The following is a 20,109-nucleotide window of genomic DNA, read 5'->3' as shown; positions in this document are numbered from 1 at the left end:
TGAAGTCGGCCAATTTGTATCCAACTTTAGTTTTTTCAATGGGAAGAGGGTCATGTGACACATGAAATGCCTCCCAATCTGACCCCCTTAGACGTTTATCTTTGGGGTCATCTGAAGGCAATTGTCTATGCTGTGAAGATACGAGATGTGCAGCAACTGAAACTACGGATACTGGAAGCCTGTGCTAGCATTTCTTCTGCGGTGTTGCTATCAGTGTGTGAAGAGTGGGAGAAGAGGGTTGCATTGACAATCCAACACAATGGGCAGCACTTTGAACACATTTTATAAGTGGTCAGAAACTTGTAAATAACTCATGAAAGAATAAAGTAACGTTAAAACCAAGCACACCATTGTTTTTCTTGTGAAATTCTCGATAAGTTTGATGTGTCACATGACCCTCTTCTCATTGAAAAAACTAAAGTTGGATACAAAATGGCCGACTTCAAAATGGCCGCCATGGTCAACACCCAGCTTGAAAAGTTTCCCCCCTCCCATATACTAATGTGCCACAAACAGGAAGTTAATATCACCAACCATTCCCATTTTATTTAGGTGTATCCATATAAATGGCCTACCCTGTATATTATGATCACTGTTACCGAGGTTTTCACGAACATTGACGTTCCCAACAAGCTCTGCATTATTAGAAATGACCAGATCCAACAGAGCTTCACCTCTAGTCGGGTCTTCCACAAACTGTTCCATAAAATTTTCCTGCAACAGGTTGAGGAATTGTCTCCCCTTTGCAGTTGAAGCCGAACCATGACACCAATTAATATCCCAGTAATTAAAATCTCCCATTATCACTACAGTACCCGCCTGTGCAGCCTGCTCCATCTGTTTATATAGCTGACCTTCCATCTCCTCAGTTATATTGGGGGGTCTATAGATTACACCAAAAGTAATTTTTTCAGTGTTTACCTCCCTTTGTAATTCCACCCACAAGGTTTCAACCTCCTCACAATCTTCACCCTCTAATGTCTCATTCACACTCACCTTCATATCTCTTCTCACATACAGACATACAGCACCAGCTTTCCTATTCGCCCTGTCTTTCTAAAACAGTGTGAAACCCTGTAGATTTACAGCCCAGTCATGTGAAGAGTTCAGCCATGTTTCAGCAACACCAACTATATCTATATTTTCTTCCAGTACCAAGGCCTCCAGCTCCCTCATTTTGCTTGCTAGACTTCTGGCCAGTGGCGTAGCTATAGGGGTCGCAGCGGTCGCAGTTGCGACCGGGCCCCTAAGCCTGAGGGGCCCACGGGCCCCCCTCGCCACACTTAGAGTGACCGCTTAGATAAAATAGATTTTTACACAGCGACAGGTGCAGCAGCGTGTGTACTCCCCCCTCCCTTCTTGTGCTCTGAGGCACTGGATTGGAGGAGACGGGAGGAGGAGTCTAGATACACACACTGCCGCACGCTGTGTAAGGAGAAGCTCATGTCTCATCGCAGCTCATTTCCCCCACATCCATGTGTGTTCTGGACAGGCATCAGTTACATTGTCTTTCTTTAGTGGTTTTTCCCTATACTGTGTTTGTGCTTTGCTGTCTCTCTCTGTTCTTTCTATCCTGCAAATAGAGGACAGAACTGGAGGATTCAGCAATGAGAGCAGCGCAGACTGGACACTGATAAGAGGTTACTGAGGGTCATAATTCATTACAGGACAGCTCAGCCTCCAGTTATCGGGAAGACACTGATAAGGGGGCTAGAGGTTACTGTGGGTCATGAGTGCACATTACTGGAGGTCTGGAGCTGTGCTGTAATGTGAAGCGCACAGCTCTTCTATGCCAGTGTCCATTAGGAAGCTATAGATAATAAAGAGGCTGCTCCTACAGGTTTATAAAGTTGTTTTTTTTGCCAGAATCATAAATTACCACCTATCCTTAGGATAAGTGATCATTTTGTTTTCGCTGGGACCCCCACCAATCATGAGAACTGGGGTTCCAAACCCCCCATTCCTCCTCACTGTAAGCAGGACATTGAATGGAGCAGTGATCGTGCATGCACTCTACTTGCTCCATTCAAAGTCTATGGGAATGACAGAAACAGCCGAGTACAGCGCTTGGCTGTTTACGTCATTATCATAGACCGTGAATGGTGCGGCGGGCGTATGCTCAACAGCCGCTCCATTCAAGCTCCTCTTTACTGCAGGGGTGCAGTGAGAAGGATCTGAGGGTTTGGGACCCCTGGTCTCTCGATCGCCTCCAGCAATAAGAGAATGATCAAATATACTGTGGATAGGTAATAATTTATGATTCTGGGAAAACCATTTTAAATATGTTGCAATTAATACAATTATCAACTGCCCAGGTGGAATTTATCCTGTGTAGGAGGACATAGGGGGTAGCAATCCCTTTGTGGGGGCAAAAAAGTTGGTATTATGACTGTATAAGGCACAAAGGAGGGTATTACTGTGGGGCACAAAAAAGGCATTATGATTTTGTGGTGGGGGCACTATTACTTTGTGGTGGGACACTATTACTTTGTAGGGAACAAAAGGGGGCACTAGTACAGTTTGGGCCCCAATTGGCCACTATTAAGGTGGAGGGGGCACTAAGAGGGCTATTGGGGCTAGCAGCACAATTTGTAGTTTGTGTGAAGCGACAAGTTGTGGCTGGAAGAAGTCTTGCCGGTCTGGCCTGGATAGAGTAGAAAAGAGAAATCGGGATACAACTGTAGTGTATTAATTTTTCACTGTGTAGAGCTGGTATTTGACCTTTATTTGGTGACTTCATTATTTAGGTATACTATCATACATAGAACTGCACCGCTTTAAGCCTGCCGTGTTATAAAAGTTGTTTTATTCGTCTCTGATGTATATATTTTTGTTTTGAGGGGTTACTTTAGAGATCCAGTAATGCAGCTGAAAGTTAGAGAGAAGATGCATAGGGGGGCCCAAACTGAAATTTTGCACCTGGGCCCATGAGCCTTTAGCTACGCCCCTGCTTCTGGCATTTCTACATTGGCGTCCCTCCTCAGCCCTAGTTTAAATACTCCCCCACCCCAGCTAGAATTCTCTTCCCCAGCACAGCAGACCCCCTTCCATTTAGGTGCAAATCATCTGCAGAATATAGTTTGTACCCCAATGAAAAGTCAGCCCAGTGCTCTAGGAACCCAAAGCCTTCTCCTCTACACCAAGACTTAAGCCATGCATTTAACTCCCTGAGCTCCCGCTGTCTTTCCTGTGATGCGCATGGCATAGGCAGTATTCCTGAGAATACTACCTTGGAGGTCCTTCCCTTCAGCTTGTAGACTAGTTTTTTTAAATTATTCTTAAGGCTCCTCCACCTACCATTTATTCTGTCGTTGGTACCGACATGGACCACGACAGCTGGATCATCACCAGCCCCTCCCAGCAATTTGTCCACCCGTTCTACCACATGCTGAACCCTGGCATCAGGGAGACAGCAAACCATTCGGTTGAGGCGGTCTTGGCGACAAATTATTCTTCCTGATTATAGAATCCCCTACAACTATCATTTGTCTTGCCTTACCTGCATTACCATCCCGCCGACTACTAGCTGGGCTGTTCTCCCGGCTGTTAGGGAGATCAGTATCCACTAGGGCTACCATTTCTGAGACCGACACCCTAGCATCATCACCCAATTTGGCAATTTTGCTTGGAATGTCAGAAACAGGATTGGCCTTCCTTTTCTTTGACCCCTTTCTACTGCCCCTAACTACATTAATCCAGCTACTTACCTGAACCGGCTCACCCATGTCTTTACCCTCCAGTTCTACCCCACTAACTGCATGCTCAGTGAGCAGCAAGCTCAGCTCAAGATTGTCTATCTTCCTCAGTGTTGCATTCTGCTCCTCCAGATCTCTAATGCGAGCTTCCAGGCGAACAACATGCTCACATCTGTCACAGAGGTATTCACCGTGGAACTCCGGCTCCAGTCGTGCATACATATGGGAAACTATGCACTGAAGAAAACCTCCAATCTTGCTGTCCATTATCCCAGTTACAAAAAAACAGCGAACAATTGTTAAAGTAATAGAAAAGAAGAGTACGTACAGGGGCTTTAACTCCTCTTTTCAACTCCGGTTTTATAACTCTACTTATATCACAAGCCACTTAATTCAGCAAGCTCAGAACAGAGCCAGCTCAAACTGAGTTCTGCAGGCTAATTTATACCACCTGTGTCCAGGTGGTAGCTCATGAATACACAGGACTCCTAGCTCACAGCACTCACACAGCACTGCAACTAATAAACTGTAAATTTGACAAAGAACGACACCACACACATAATAGACACACTGCTGAATTGAGAGTGCCCGTTACTACTTCTTGCTGACTTCAGAGACATGGTCACAGATTTCCTTAAAAAATAAATCAAATTTAATTAAGCTGATCAGCTCCCCCTAGTGAGTGCTTCAGGCAGCCCGAATTTTAGCATTTAAAGGGGTTTTCCCATAATCATTATTTATCACGGTAAGTCAGTTCCTGGGATATGTGGGGTTTTTATTGGTTGGACCCTCCTGTGGATAGGTAATAAATATTGATTATGGAAAAAACATTTTAAGTCTTTGGAGGGAATTTATTAAGACTGGCATTTCATATACCAGTCTTGATCTAAAACACGCTGGAGTAGGATATGCCTGATTTATATATATATTAGGCGCTTCTCTGGCTGTCTGTGTGCTATAATTTACGCCAGTTTCTGGGGTAAATTATAGTAAATTTTTTGCACTAAGCACCACCCCGTTTTTGGGTGTTCAACCACAAATTGCGCCTTATGTGCCGTTTGCACCTTTTCTACACTAGAAAAATTGCATAGATCGGATAATGAATTCCCCCTATGTCTATACAGGGAATGTGGAGCACTGTATAAAAAAAATAGAGCTCTGAGACCTATAAAGATATATTATAAAATGAAGCAGAAAATCATGGACCTAAAAACGACACAGTGTTAAAAGGTGGATTTTCCCTTTAAATGCTGATTTGCAACAGATAAGGCATACACAGTATATCATAAAGTAACAGAAACCAATATACTTTTTGGAAATGTTGGTTCTTCTCTTACCATAGTTGGGACATGTTGGTATGTGTCCTCCATGGTCACATACAAACTCCAGTATTGACTGGTTATGGCCTTGAACACGGATAAAGAAGGTGGGGTGATGAATGCCATTGTAGTCACGATGCAGATCTGAATAGTGCCGGGTGTTGTGCTCGTTATGATCTCCACATTTTATATAAACGTGACTCGGAAGGGCAAGTTGCCTAATTTCAACTTTACTGTATGGTGTGAGTCTTCCGTGCTCCTAAAACAGATATAAGAAGGAATTTAGCACCTTATTATTATTTTTTTATTTTTTTTTCACACTAATTAAAGATCCATACTGAAACGTATTGGACAATATTTGTTATTCAGTTTATGTCAGTATTGGGGGCAGAGATTGTACAGGTCAAAAGGTCGCATCCAAAATTGTTCAAAATTTGCTACATTTGACTTTTCACTTCAAAAAAGAAAAATAGATTGAAAAGTGGATGTGGTCTAGCTGTAAATGTCCTTTTTGACTGATTTATCAAAAGCAAAGGTTAAAAAAGGCGCAAATTAGTGGCACAAATAGGCAACTGCTCTTAGTAAGAGTCAAAGGAAATTTCAACATTCAGATAATTCCAAATGCACCAGATTTATGAAAATGCGTGTGCCTTTTAATAAATTAGCGAGAATTCTCACCCACTACCCTCTCCTGTTGCACTGGTGCAAAAATACTCCATTATTAGTATATGTGGGCTATTCTCTTTTTTTCTAATCTGTTTTTATTTTCTGATTGTATAATTTTATAATTGATTTTCTTAAATAATTATGGGGGCAGCAATCTTGCCTGAATTGCTGTTCTGAGATTTGCTTTACTGCAAGCCTGGACATCAGAAAATGACCCATTGACGTCCATGCCAGGATCACACACACGCAGGTTTGATGCAGTTTTTGGCTCTTTTTTGGAGGAGTAGATCCAAAAAGCCCAAAAAACAGAACCAAAAGATTTTTGAGCCAAACACAGAATTGGACACAAAAGAAAGGAGATGGATCAGTTTTTTCTTTATACCTTTGCTTCCTTTTGGATCAACGTCTGGCTTTGGCTCAAAAAACAGAGCCAAAAACTGCCACGAAAACGGCATCAATACTGTTTGTGTGTGTGATCCTGACCATATGGAGAATTTTGTGGGCATGATCTGTGCCATGTGCAGCAGTCACTGTGCTGGGAGGAAGTGGCCATTACCTTTTGTTAATGATGTGATTCTGTGCATGGCCGGCCTTAGGTACGTGCGACCAGTGAGGTGGCACAGGGCGCTGCCCGCCGCACTGTAAGGGGGGCGCCACCGGGAGTACCTGCCCCTGGCTGTCCCGCGCCCTGGCCACCGCTCGTCCGCTCACCCTGTCCTGCGTCCAGAATGACGAGACAGGCCGCAAGACAGGGAGGAGACACCGCACTTCCTGTGTGCTTCCAGGGCTGGTGGAGACACTGAGGGAAAATTTTCTCCAGGGTAGCTCCAGCTCCAGCAGGAAGCGTTTGCCGGAAGCCTAGCAGGTAAGTCACTGATTGGACTGAATGTGGAAACTGATGGGGTTCTAAAAAGGGCAATAATGGCAAATGGACAGAGGATTCAGTGCCACCTTGGTGCCCATTTGCCACTTATTGCCCCTTTAGTGTCCTTCTATTCAGTGCCCCCTTGATGCCCATTTGTCATTTTGTTGCCCCGTTATTGTTCTTCTGTGACAAAAGATGCTACAGGGGCAGCAAATGGCCATCAAGGGGCCACCAAACAGAAGGACGCTAAAGGGGCAATAGGTGGCAAATGGGCACCATGGTGGCACTGAAAGGCACTAAAGTGTTAATAAATGTAAAATGGGCACATTTACCATTTGTTGCCCTTTTAAACCCTGTTCATATTACGTGAAAAGCAATGTACACCTTTGAATTTTTTTATTCTATAAAAATCAGTGTGTTTGGTGCAACTTTGTAATTACATTTAAGGCTTCATTCACATATGCGTCAGGGCTCCGTTCAGGCGTTCCATCTGAGCTTTCCGTTAGAACGGAACACTGACTGAAACAAACGGAAACCATAGGTTTCCGTTTGCATCACCATTGATTTCAATGGTGACGGATCCGGTGCAAATGGTTTGCGTTTGTCTCCGTTGTGTAAGGGTTTAGTCGCTTCGACGGAATCAAAAGCGCAGTCGACTACAATATTGATTCAGTCATGGTTCCGTTCTGATGGAAAGCTCAGATGGAATGCCTGAACGGAGCCCTGACACACATGTGAACGGAGCCTTATTTAACTATTTTAACTTTTTGTGATACAGCTGTTTTGTATTCTGTATACAGAGCAGCTGTGTCTAGCGCTGAGACCTGAGTCCGTCGGGTCAGTGGGACTGATGGGTTCAGTGTCAGCGGGTCCTGCGTGTCAACTGTTTATAACTTAGATGTGATTGATAACAGGTGGATCCTGTGTGTCAGAGACACAGGACCTGCTGACACTGAACCCGTCAGTCCCACTGGCCTGACGGATTCTGGTCTCAGCGCTAGATACGGCTGCTCTGTATATAGAATACAAAGCAGCTGTATCACAAAAAGTTAAAATAGTTTTTAATAAAAAGTATTTTTTTAGAAAGTTGCACAAAACACACTGATTATTTAAATAAAAAACAAAACGATTTCAAATGTGGGCATAGCCTTTAAAGTGGTTGTCCGGAATACAAATTAAACATTTTGTTGAAGCAGCATGACTTGGATAAATAGAGTCAAGTGATCCATAAGACCTCCTTACCCTTTTAGGAATAAACACACGACACCAAAATTGGATTTTAATGGCCATAGCAGCCGTTTATTAATACAAATTTTATGAAAATAAAATTTTATAACCAAACATTAAATAACCAAGAATTCCCCAAAATTGGAATTCTTCCCAAATACACATAACAGACCCTTAACAGGGTCAATATAAATAACATCAATAACATGACCAGGGGAAGCCCTTGAGGTTACCGCCACTTAGAAAAAATAGCCATCTGCCGCCACCACTTGCTTTTACCTCCAGCCGTAACCCGGCTCGAAGGCACCGCTCACTTCTGCAGATGGCTTTGCCCATAAAGCGCTTCAAAGGGGTAACACCCTAAGAAGCCTTCCACATATTTTGGGGGACGCATACCCCTGATGCGACCCGCCCCACCAGTTTTACTGACCATCCTCAAGGACTCCCCCCGCCAGCCACTGTGACAAACAACAAATCTCCCACAATGCCTTTCAATATGCACCATCCACCTCTCACACTTCACATTAAAAAAAACAGTAACATAAACGGCGGGTGGGCTGGACTTCTGCTGCTGATGCTTCACTCGCTGTCTCCCTCGATCTGAGGAAAACAGCGGGAAGCCGTGCTACTCACAACCTCCTCCCATCCTAGTCACTCCCCTTCACTCCCCTAACAACCGCTACGCAACCTCATTAACTCCTTCCTACCCATTCCCTCCTATCCTGTCATGGCGGCCTCCCCTTATTCTTGCAGGGCGGCAGTGCGGCCGCTCCTTGACTTGGATAAGTAGAGTCGAGTGATCCATAAGACCTCCTTACCCTTTTAGGAATGAACACACGACACCAAAATTGGATTTTAATGGCCACAGCAGCCGTTTATTAATACAAATTTTATGAAAATAAAATTTTATAACCAAACATTAAATAACCAAGAATTCCCCAAAATTGGAATTCTTCCCAAATACACATAACAGACCCTTAACAGTGTCAATATAAATAACATCAATAACATGACCAGGGGAAGCCCTTGAGGTTACCGCCACTTAGAAAAAATAGCCATCTGCCGCCACCACTTGCTTTTATCTCCAGCCGTAACCCGGCTCGAAGGCACCGCTCACTTCTGCAGATGGCTTTGCCCATAAAGCGCTTCAAAGGGGTAACACCCTAAGAAGCCTTCCACATATTTTGGGGGACGCATACCCCTGATGCGACCCGCCCCACCAGTTTTACTGACCATCCTCAAGGACTCCCCCCGCCAGCCACTGTGACAAACAACAAATCTCCCACAATGCCTTTCAATATGCACCATCCACCTCTCACACTTCACATTAAAAAAAACAGTAACATAAACGGCGGGTGGGCGGGACTTCTGCTGCTGATGCTTCACTCGCTGTCTCCCTCGATCTGAGGAAAACAGCGGGAAGCCGTGCTACTCACAACCTCCTCCCATCCTAGTCACTCCCCTTCACTCCCCTAACAACCGCTACACAACCTCATTAACTCCTTCCTACCCATTCCCTCCTATCCTGTCATGGCGGCCTCCCCTTATTCTTGCAGGGCGGCAGTGCGGCCGCTCCTTGACTTGGATAAGTAGAGTCGAGTGATCCATAAGACCTCCTTACCCTTTTAGGAATGAACACACGACACCAAAATTGGATTTTAATGGCCACAGCAGCCGTTTATTAATACAAATTTTATGAAAATAAAATTTTATAACCAAACATTAAATAACCAAGAATTCCCCAAAATTGGAATTCTTCCGAAATACACATAACAGACCCTTAACAGGGTCAATATAAATAACATCAATAACATGACCAGGGGAAGCCCTTGAGGTTACCGCCACTTAGAAAAAATAGCCATCTGCCACCACCACTTGCTTTTACCTCCAGCCGTAACCCGGCTCGACGGCACCGCTCACTTCTGCAGATGGCTTTGCCCATAAAGCGCTTCAAAGGGGTAACACCCTAAGAAGCCTTCCACATATTTTGGGGGACGCATACCCCTGATGCGACCCACCCCACCAGTTTTACTGACCAACCTCAAGGACTCCCCCCGCCAGCCACTGTGACAAACAACACATCTCCCACAATGCCTTTCAATATGCACCATCCACCTCTCACACTTCACATTAAAAAAAACTGCAACATAAACGGCGAGTGGGCGGGACTTCTGCTGCTGATGCTTCACTCGCTGTCTCCCTCGATCTGAGGAAAACAGCGGGAAGCCGTGCTACTCACAACCTCCTCCCATCCTTGTCACTCCCCTTCACTCCCCTAACAACCGCTACGCAACCTCATTAACTCCTTCCTACCCACTCCCTCCTATCCTGTCATGGCGGCCTCCCCTTATTCTTGCAGGGCGGCAGTGCGGCCGCTCCTTGACTTGGATAAGTAGAGTCGAGTGATCCATAAGACCTCCTTACCCTTTTAGGAATGAACACACGACACCAAAATTGGATTTTAATGGCCACAGCAGCCGTTTATTAATACAAATTTTATGAAAATAAAATTTTATAACCAAACATTAAATAACCAAGAATTCCCCAAAATTGGAATTCTTCCGAAATACACATAACAGACCCTTAACAGGGTCAATATAAATAACATCAATAACATGACCAGGGGAAGCCCTTGAGGTTACCGCCACTTCGGAAAAATAGCCATCTGCCACCACCACTTGCTTTTACCTCCAGCCGTAACCCGGCTCGACGGCACCGCTCACTTCTGCAGATGGCTTTGCCCATAAAGCGCTTCAAAGGGGTAACACCCTAAGAAGCCTTCCACATATTTTGGGGGATGCATACCCCTGATGCGACCCCCCCATCAGTTTTACTGACCAACCTCAAGAACTCCCCCCGCCACTGCGAAATGGGCCTTGACCACCTCAAGCCCATGAGCTCCTCCACACCAACACCCCTCTTTCAATCCCGTCTGCCAGGGCCAAACTCCACAAATCCATCCCCACCTCATTCAAATGCACCCCATCCTGTCTCCAGTAACAACCCACACCCGATTCCAGGTCCCTGTGTCTGACCACCACACCTCCATTTTTGCCACAAATGCCAACACCACCCTATTAACCTTTATCCTGGCCTTATTCAGCCTCTCCACGGATCGGGCCAAACGCCATGTCCTTCTGGGCACAATATCCAACCAAACTATAATAAGCCTCGGGTGTAACGCCCATAAGCACAACAAATCATGCTTAATGTCCCTAACTAAATCCTGAAAGGGGCGAACACCTAAATCGTTCCCCCCAACATGCAACACTAACATCTCGGGAACCCAAACCATCCCTCTAAAACCTAACCAATGCAGAACAGCATCATCCCACGGAATCCTCAGTTGGCGTCCATCAGGGCGAACGTCTGCCCTCAGTGCGCCCCAATACACAAAGGAGTGCCCCAAAATCCAAACCAGACAAGGGCGTGAACCTGTAAAGAGAAAAACACATACTACTTACAATCCCATTCACACTCCATCATACACAGGCTTAACGTACACCCCAGCCATCTTTTAACAGACTTACAGCAGCTGAGGCCGAACGTAAGAGCGGAAACGGTTAGACTCCCATCTCCCAATACGCCTAACCCCTGCCTCATCCAACCCCCATCTCACGACTTCAGTCGCCATGCCAATTCGAAAAGAATGGGAAGAGTAATCAGTCGCCCGTATCCCGATTGCCAGCAAACAGCGCTTGAACACCGCATCAAACTGGAACCTAGATAAAAAAGACCCATCCTCATGTCGCAATAACGGAACCCCCGGTGACCCCACCTGTACACCCAAGGCAGAAACGCAATGTACTGGACACATCACCGAACCCTCAGTCGCAAACAACACTATCCGCCTCCCCCTGCCTGTCGGGTGAGTTTTTGACCTGCGCAGCACGATCTCCACCCTATCCACAAACAGCTCCACATCATCCTGACATATGCCTCCCACACGCGACACACTCGGCAACACCAATTCACCCACTCTGAAAGCCCCAAAAAAGGCTAACGAAAAAGCCAAGCGAAACAATCGGACTTCGAAACCCGAACTACACACCCCCTCCACCGCCGTACCCAACAAATAAAGAATCCGGAACTAAACTGGCCGCCGCCTGTCAACCGACACTCTCCCCCTTCGAATCCCTTTCAATGCTTGCACCGCTAGAAATTCCTTAGTCACATCCGAGACTCCATTCAACTTCAGACCGAACGCCACCGCAGATACAAACTTGTTCACTTTTGACACTGACACACCTGATTCATACGCGTCCCCCAGCCAATACAACAGGGCCACTAATCTGTCCCGGTCAGACCGGACGTCACCTAGTGCTCCCAACCAACACTCCCATTGAGCCCAGCCAGCCCGATATGCTGCAAACGTAGAACTCGCCAAAGATCGCTCAATCATTGCTTCTGCTGCAGAGAAACCAAATCCCATAGATGATCCGGGCACACCTTGCCGATCCGATCTGCTGCCGGCGCCAGCTGACGAAAACGATCCCACTGCGAGCGAGAAAGGGCATCAGCAACACAATTGTCAACCCCCGGCACATGCACCGCCACCACCCAAGCATTCAATGACAAACAAACTAGCACTAAATGCCGCAAAAGTTGAACCACCGGAGGAGACGACGCCGAGATATTATTAATAGCCAAAACCACCCCCATATTATCGCAATGGAAACGGATCTTCTTGTCCCTGAGCCTATCCCCCCAAATGGTCACAGCGACCACAATAGGAAATAGCTCGAGCAGGGCCAAGTTTTTTGTCAGACCGTGCTCAACCCAGCTATCAGGCAACCCCCCAGCACACCACTGGCCCCCACAATAGGCCCCAAAACCGCCCCCTCCAGCGGCGTCCGTAAACAAGTCCAAGTCCACGGAATCAAGAGCCCCGGCCATCCAAAGAGACCGACCGTTGTATTGCCCCAAAAACCGATGCCACACTTCCAAGTCGGCCCCGATGTTCACCGCTCAACCTCACAAAATGATGCGGGGCCACCACACCCGCAGTTGCCGCCGACAAACATCTACTAAAAACCCTGCCCATGGGCAATATCCGGCACGCGAAGTTCAACTTCCCCAAGACAGACTTCAAACTGCGTAACGTAACCTTCTTAAGCCGAGACAACGCCTGAACCTCCGCCCGCAGAGCCGTCAATTTGTCCTCTGGGAGCCTGCATTCCATCTGTAAAGGATCTGCCAGGCACTACTTCTGTGGATACTCCCAGGATTAATCAATCGACACCTGAGGCCGGACCTCTTAGACTGACTCCGGCTCCCACCAATCAGGGTGGCAGGCTCAGGAGTGGGAGAGCCTATCGCGGCCTGGTCAGTCGGAGTTAGCTCCGCCCCCTGTCCATTTATACCTGCCGTTTTCTCTTCCTCATTGCTTGTGATTCTTCCTGGTTTCCTGGCCCTGCTACAGCCTTGCTCCAGCCTGCTACTGCCTTGCTTCAGCCTTGCTACAGCTTCCGCTTATCCTGCTTCGCTCTGACCCCGGCTTGCTTCCTGCTCCTTGCTCTGTGTTCGTATACTTCGTGACATCCTGATTCTGACTGGCTCGTTTACCACTCTGGTTTCCTCACGGTGTTCCGTGGGCTACTGCCCCTTCCCTTGCTTGTTCCCCGTTTGTATTCCCTTGCACTTAGTCAGCGTAGGGACCGCCGCCCAGTTGTACCCCGTCGCCTAGGGCGGGTCGTTGCAAGTAGGCAGGGACAGGGCGGTGGGTAGATTAGGGCTCACTTATCCCCTTCTTCCGGCCATAACACCATCAACACCGGATTAATTTCAATGCCCAAAAACCGAATAACCGTGACCGGCCCCTCCGTTTTGTCCAGAGCCAGCGGGACTCCAAACTCTCGCATGACACCTTGCAAAGCATACAAAACATTGGCGCACACCCCTGAACCATCCGGGCCAACACACAGAAAATCATCAAGGTAATGAATGACAGATCTTACACCTGCGACTTCCCGAATTACCCACTCCAAAAAAGAACTGAAAGCTTCAAAATAGGCGCATGACAGCGAGCAACCCATAGGCAAACAACGGTCCACCAAAAATTCCCCTTCCCAAAAACAGCCCAACAACCGTTGACTCTTGGGATGAACCGGCAATAGCCGAAAAGCTGCCTCAATGTCTGTTTTTGCTAACAAGGCACCTTCACCCGCCTCCTGAACCAAAACTACCGCCTTATCAAACGACGCGTACACAACTGAACGCAACACCGGATCAATCCCATCGTTCACTGAAGCCCCCCGGGGGAAAAGAAAGATGATGTATTAAACTAAACTTGTTCGGCTCACACTTAGGCACCACACCCAACGGGGAAACAACGAGATCCAGCACTGGTGGTTCCACAAAAGGTCCAGCCATGCGGCCCAAGGTCACCTCCTTATGCAGCTTATCCGACACCACCCCAGAGTGTTGATAAGCGGACCGGTGATTCCGACGAGTGACCGGAACAACATAAGAGGGGGGAGGAATCACAAAACCGACACTAAAACCATCCGCAATCAACTGCGCCCCAGCCCTATCCGGATACCTACTTAGAAAGGGAGCCATCTTTTCCAACTTCACCGGCGTCACCCCCTTGACCAGCTGTACCCCCTGTTCCACTTCCCTTTTTTCCTTTTCGCAGACATTTTGACATTTGTGTGTTATCTGTGATGTTACATAGGACTGCAGGTAACATCTACTACATTATCTGTTCTCAGAGTTATAACTGTGTGTTAACTGTGGTGTTAAATAGGACTGCAGGTAACACTACTACATTATCTGTAATCAGAGGGTTATCAATGTGTTATCTGTGGTGTTACATAGGACTGCAGGTAACATCTACTGCATTATATGTAATCAGAGTTATCACTGTGTTACCTGTGGTGTTATATAGGACTGCAGGTAACATCTACTACATTATCTGTACTCAGAGAATTATTACGGTGTTATCTGTGGTGTTACATAGGACTGCAGGTAAATATCTGTTCTGTGTATATATGTGCCTGCGTGGGTTTATTTTGGCCTGTATGTCCATATATTTACCTATATGTATTTGTATAAGACCCATTATGTGTGTATATACGTGTGTGTACGTGTGTGTGTGTATACGTGTGTGTGTTTGTGTTCGTGTGTGTGTGTATACGTGTGTGTATATATAATGTATGTATATTTGCCTGCCTGTATGTCTAAAAATGTGCCTCTATGTATGTATAGTATATATGTTCCAGTATCTATCTATCTATCTATCTATCTATCTATCTATCTATCTATCTATCTATCTATCTATCTATCTATCTATCTATCTATCTATCTAATCTGTATATGTGGTTAATTTTTTTGTTTTGTGGGGGGCAGCAATAGAGAATCCCGCACAGGCCACCATCCAACTAACTGTGTTATCTGCCTCCAGCTTTATAATAGAGGTGTTAGGGTATGTTCACACGCAGTGTTTTCAGAAGTAATTCGGGCGTCTTACGCCTCGAATTACGCCTGAAAAAACGCCCCTAATACGCCTACAAACATCTGCCCATTGCTTGCAATGGGTTTTACAATGTTCTGTTCCCACGAGCCTTTATTTTACACGTCGCTGTCAAAATACGGCGCATAAAATGACGGCTCGTCAAAAGAAGTGCAGGACACTTCTTGGGACGTTTTTGGAGGCGTTTTTCATTGACTCCATTGAAAAACAGCTGCAAAAACGGCCGTAAAAAAACGCTGGGAAAAACGCGAGTTGTTAGGGTATGTTCACACGCTAGACTAAATACGTCTGAAAATACGGAGCTGTTTTCAAGGGAAAACAGCTCCTGATTTTCAGACGTTTTTTAAGCCTGTCGCGATTTTCGTGGCATTTTTCGCTGCGTTTTTTACTACCGTTTTTGGAGCTGTTTTCTATAGAGTCTATGAAAAAGGCTCCAAAAACGTCCCGAGAAGTGACCTGCACTTCTTTTTCACAGCCGTTTTTTTTCACGGCCATTTTTCAAAACGGGCGCGTAAAAAACGGCCCGTCGGAACAGAGCGCCGTTTTCCCATTGCAATCAATGGGCAGATGTTTGGAGGCGTTCTGCTTCCGATTTTTTGGCCGTTTTTCAGCCGTTTACGGCCCGAAAAACGGACGAACACAAGCCGTGTGAACATACCCTTAGGTTGGATTCACACGAACGTGTATTGCGTCCGTGCGGGCCGCGTGGTTTTCATGCGCCACGCACAGACCAATACAAGTCTATGGGGCAGTACAGACAGTCCGTGCTTTTTGCGCAGCGTTTGTCCGCTGCGCAAAAAGCGCGACATGGTCAATATCTCTGCGTATTCAATGGGTGCGTGAAAACCACGCAGGTCGCACGGAAGCACTTCCGTGCGAACTGCCTGTTTCGCGCACCAGCTGTCAAAAGGATAACTGTAAACAGAAAAGCACCACGTGCTTTTCTGTTTACAAACATCCGAATGGCGTGTCATAATGATGGCGGCTGCGCGAAAACCACGCAGCCGTGCATCATATGATGCTGCCTCACGGAACAGGTAAGTGGCTTTTGCGCAAAAACGCCACGCACGGCTGAATCAGCCCTGTGTCCGCTGCGTAAAACTCACGACATGTCCTATATTTGCCCGTTTTTCGCGCATCACGCACCCATTGAAGTCAATGGGTGCGTGAAAACCGAGCACAGCACACGGACGCACTTCCGTGTGCCGTGCGTGATGCACGCTACAGTAGTCAAAACTATGAATGAAAACAGAAAAGCACCACGTGCTTTTCCGTTTACAAACATAAAAACAGTGTCATCAAGATGCCGGCTGCGCGAAAAGCACGCTGTGCTGATGACACACGGGCCTTTTGCGCACGCAAAACGCCGCGTTTTTTTGCGTGTGCAAAGCGCACACGCTCTTGTGAATCCGGCCTAAGGATGAGAACAATTATGGGGAGGGAATCATATGTTGTATATGTGAGTGTTTTTGTAACTTTTAATAAATTAGCTAATGGCTTATTTAAAACAATTGTTGCTTCAAAAGTATGTTTTCACTTCTGTTCGCATAATATGCAATGTCGGTGACTGTAGATCTTCTTACCTTGACGCTGTTTAATGCAACTTGATAGGAAAAACAGTAAGAATAGTTGTATGGAGTCTCATTCTTCAGAGTCAGCATTGTAGTTCTTTAGGATCTACTTAACCTGAAACAGAACAAGCAATGTGATACAAAACGAAAAAAATAAATAATAATAATTTCAGGGTACGAACACACAAGGCAGATATGCTCCGTATGCTCCGTAAAACTACACAGCCCAGGGTGCTGGAAGGTGTTTAGTTGGGAAAAAAATGCACCAAATTGTGGTGCGGTTTTTCAGCGGCATGTCCACTGCATATACTTACCCGGCTGTAGTCATGGCGTCGCGTCCCTCTCTTCTGAGCGTAACCCGGCCTCCTGGGATGACGCTGTATTCCATGTGACCACTGCAACCTTTGATTAGCGACAGCAGTCACATGGGATAAAACTTTATCCCAGGAGGCCGGGCTATGCTCAGAAGAGGAAATCGCATCGCTAGGACTACGGCTGGACTGGACAGAGAAGTATAGAGAACTGGGTACGTTTAAGCTTTTTTTTCCAGAGTTTGTAGGGGAAATGCAACTTTCCTCTGCAAAAATCGCAACATTTGCAATTGGTTGCAGGTTTTACCTCCCCATTGAATTCAAAACTAGCAATAGAAAGGTTTTTTACGCAGCGTGTGGGTGAGATTTTTTACAATTTTTTACTCTGCTGCTAGTGTATTACACTGCGGATTTTCTGCAATGAAACATGTTTCGGAAAATCCAAAGTATTTACGCTACATGTGAATATATCCTTACAGTGACAAATCTCCAGTCATTCTAGAAGTCTTGTGACCTTTTAATTTTAATTTAGTATACATTCTTAAACAAATAAGTAAGAGCAATAATGAGTCTTATCAACGGGTGTGTATGTGTGTGAACACGGGCCCTGAGCTCCTACTTGGTAATTTTATGAGTTCCTCTTTTCTCACACGTCCTGACACAGCTGGATATCGAAGTGCTTTAGAACCACTAAAAATGTAATTCTTATTTATATTGGTGGAGCAGTGGACCAGTCTAGGATTTGTGCCTAAAGATGAAATTTTATCATTTCCTTTTAAAAAAAAAAAAAATCTAGCTTTTACCTCAGAAGAGAGGAGCTCACCACACCCTCAAGGTCTCACCTACGTGGTCCCCTGATCTTTTGGTAGATGACTCCTTCAGCCTGTTTGGACTGTCAGGTCCCAGGCAGTGTTTATATATTTATTTCTTATTTTTTTTTATAAATAAATTCTTTATGTAATGTATTTAAAAGCAGTGGTTTATATAATAACAGGGGAAGGGAAAAGAGGAAATAGGGAAAAGGTTATCTGAGCAGACGTCCAGTCAATAAAAAGAGAATGTTTTTGAAGCCAAGGAAGACTCAAGGACTGGGAATTTCAGTACGTAGAATGTGCTCTTACTTGTATGGAGATAGGCTCGGTGACGTGGTGGATAACCTTGGATAATATTTTCCCATCTACAGATGAAATAGAAAGCGGCTTGTCCAGTTGGAACACTGGGATCTCATAGCGAGTAACCAGTGATTGGCCGAGAAACTTTACCACAGAACCAGAATCCAGAAATGCTTGGACTGTGAGGGTATGTTCACACTGCTTATTTTCGTAAGCTCCGAAAAACATCAGAAAAATCGGAAGCAGAACGCCTCCAAACATCTGTCCATTGATTTTAATGGGAAAAACTGTGTTCTGTTCGGACGTGGCGTTTTCTTACACAGCCGTTTTAAAAACCGGCCGCAAAAAAGAAGTGGATGTCACTTCTTGAGCCGTTTTTGGAGCCGTTTTTCATTGACTCCATAAAAAAAACCCTCCAAAAACGGCCGTAAAAAACGCTGCATAAAACACGAGTTGCTAAAAAATCGGCTGAAAATCTGTAGCTGTTTTCCCTTGAAAACAGCTCCGTATTTTCAGACGTTTTTTTTATTAAGCGTGTGAACATACCCTAAAGCAAACTCCAAAAGTGGACAAACTGACTGTTAAAGTAATTTTTTGAGAGGCACACACATACCCCTGTAGATTGCGCCACACACAGCCCCCTCTAGATTGTGCCACAGCCCTCCCCTTAGTAGTGCCACACAGCCCCTTGTATATAATGCCACACAGCTCCCCCATGTGTCTAGTGCCACACAGCTCCCCCTTGTGTATAGTGCCACACAGCCCCCCAAGTAGTACAAGGCAATGGCGCATCCGAGAAAGTTGTATCAGCCAGGGGGATGTCAATCAAACATGGAAAGGTGGGTTTGGATGCAGGACTATGTGACTCTTCAGGATAGCGGCACCGACCCATGACTCTTTAATGAGTAATTAGCATATAGTGTGCGCCGTTTTAAAAGTTGATTTTTATAGATTATGCTGCATCTGAAAAAAACAATACATTTGGAAATATTGTCAGGTCATGTATTACCGCATCGTGGCGGTTCAAGGGGTTAAAACTACCAGACAGGTTCCCATTAAATATACAATGAATTGAAAACAATTCCATCTGCCCTGCAATTTTGTTATTTTAAATATATCCTTTATAATTACAGCTCCAGAACCAAGCTCATACATATATACAGTACCAGAACCAAGCTCAGTACATAAATACAGCACTAGAACCAAGCTCTGACATATATACAGTACCACAACCAATCTCAGTACATAAATACAGCACTAGAACCAAGCTCAGTACATATATACGGCACGAGAGCCAAGCTCAATACATATATACAGCACCAGAACCAACCTCAGTACATAAATACAGCACTAGAACAAAGCTCAGTACATATATACAATACCAGAACCAAGGTCTGTACATATATACAGCACCAGAACAAAGCTTAGTACATAAATACAGCACCAGAACAAGCTCAATACATACATACAGCCCCAGAACCAAGCTCAGTGTAACGTCGATGGCCGTACGCTCTGATGGCCGCGGCCATGGACGTGTGAGTTCTCGGCGGCATCTCCCTCCTGAGAGACGCCGCCACTCACTTCCTGGTTCAGAGACTGTCTCCCGCAGGGCGCGCGTGCATGGCCTTAAAGGGCCAGTGCGCGTCCAGTTGCAGAGAATCTGCAATTAGCCCAGAATGCTGCTGGACTATAAAAAGGGCTCTGCCCTCTTGATCATTGCCTGAGCGTTGTTCTGTTACTTAAAGTTTGTCTTGCAAATGGTCTCCTAGTCTTTTCCAGTTCCCAGTGTTACCCGTTCCTGTACCCTGTATCCCGTGCTACCGTGCCTCTGTGCCGTCTAGAGTTGAAGTTGAGTTGTGTCTTCCGCTG

At 45.7% G+C, this 20,109-nt stretch overlaps 1 protein-coding gene across 1 annotated transcript in view; it reads right to left on the bottom strand.

The window, feature by feature from the left end:
* Positions 1-20,109, bottom strand: part of LOC142662002 (uncharacterized) — a 65,230-nt gene that overhangs the window by 29,037 nt on the left and 16,084 nt on the right. Inside the window, exons 2-3 of the mRNA XM_075839805.1 lie at positions 16,830-16,932; positions 5,033-5,273 (exon numbers count right to left, since the gene is read on the bottom strand). Of these exons, the coding sequence (XP_075695920.1) occupies positions 5,033-5,273; positions 16,830-16,907 (319 nt within the window). The 5' untranslated portion in view covers positions 16,908-16,932. The remainder of the gene's footprint in view (positions 1-5,032; positions 5,274-16,829; positions 16,933-20,109) is intronic.

The sequence above is a fragment of the Rhinoderma darwinii genome, chromosome 1 (assembly GCF_050947455.1).
Source record: "Rhinoderma darwinii isolate aRhiDar2 chromosome 1, aRhiDar2.hap1, whole genome shotgun sequence".
In the NCBI taxonomy this organism is placed as follows: Eukaryota; Metazoa; Chordata; class Amphibia; order Anura; family Rhinodermatidae; genus Rhinoderma; species Rhinoderma darwinii.
This window is presented reverse-complemented; position numbering and strand designations above follow the sequence as displayed.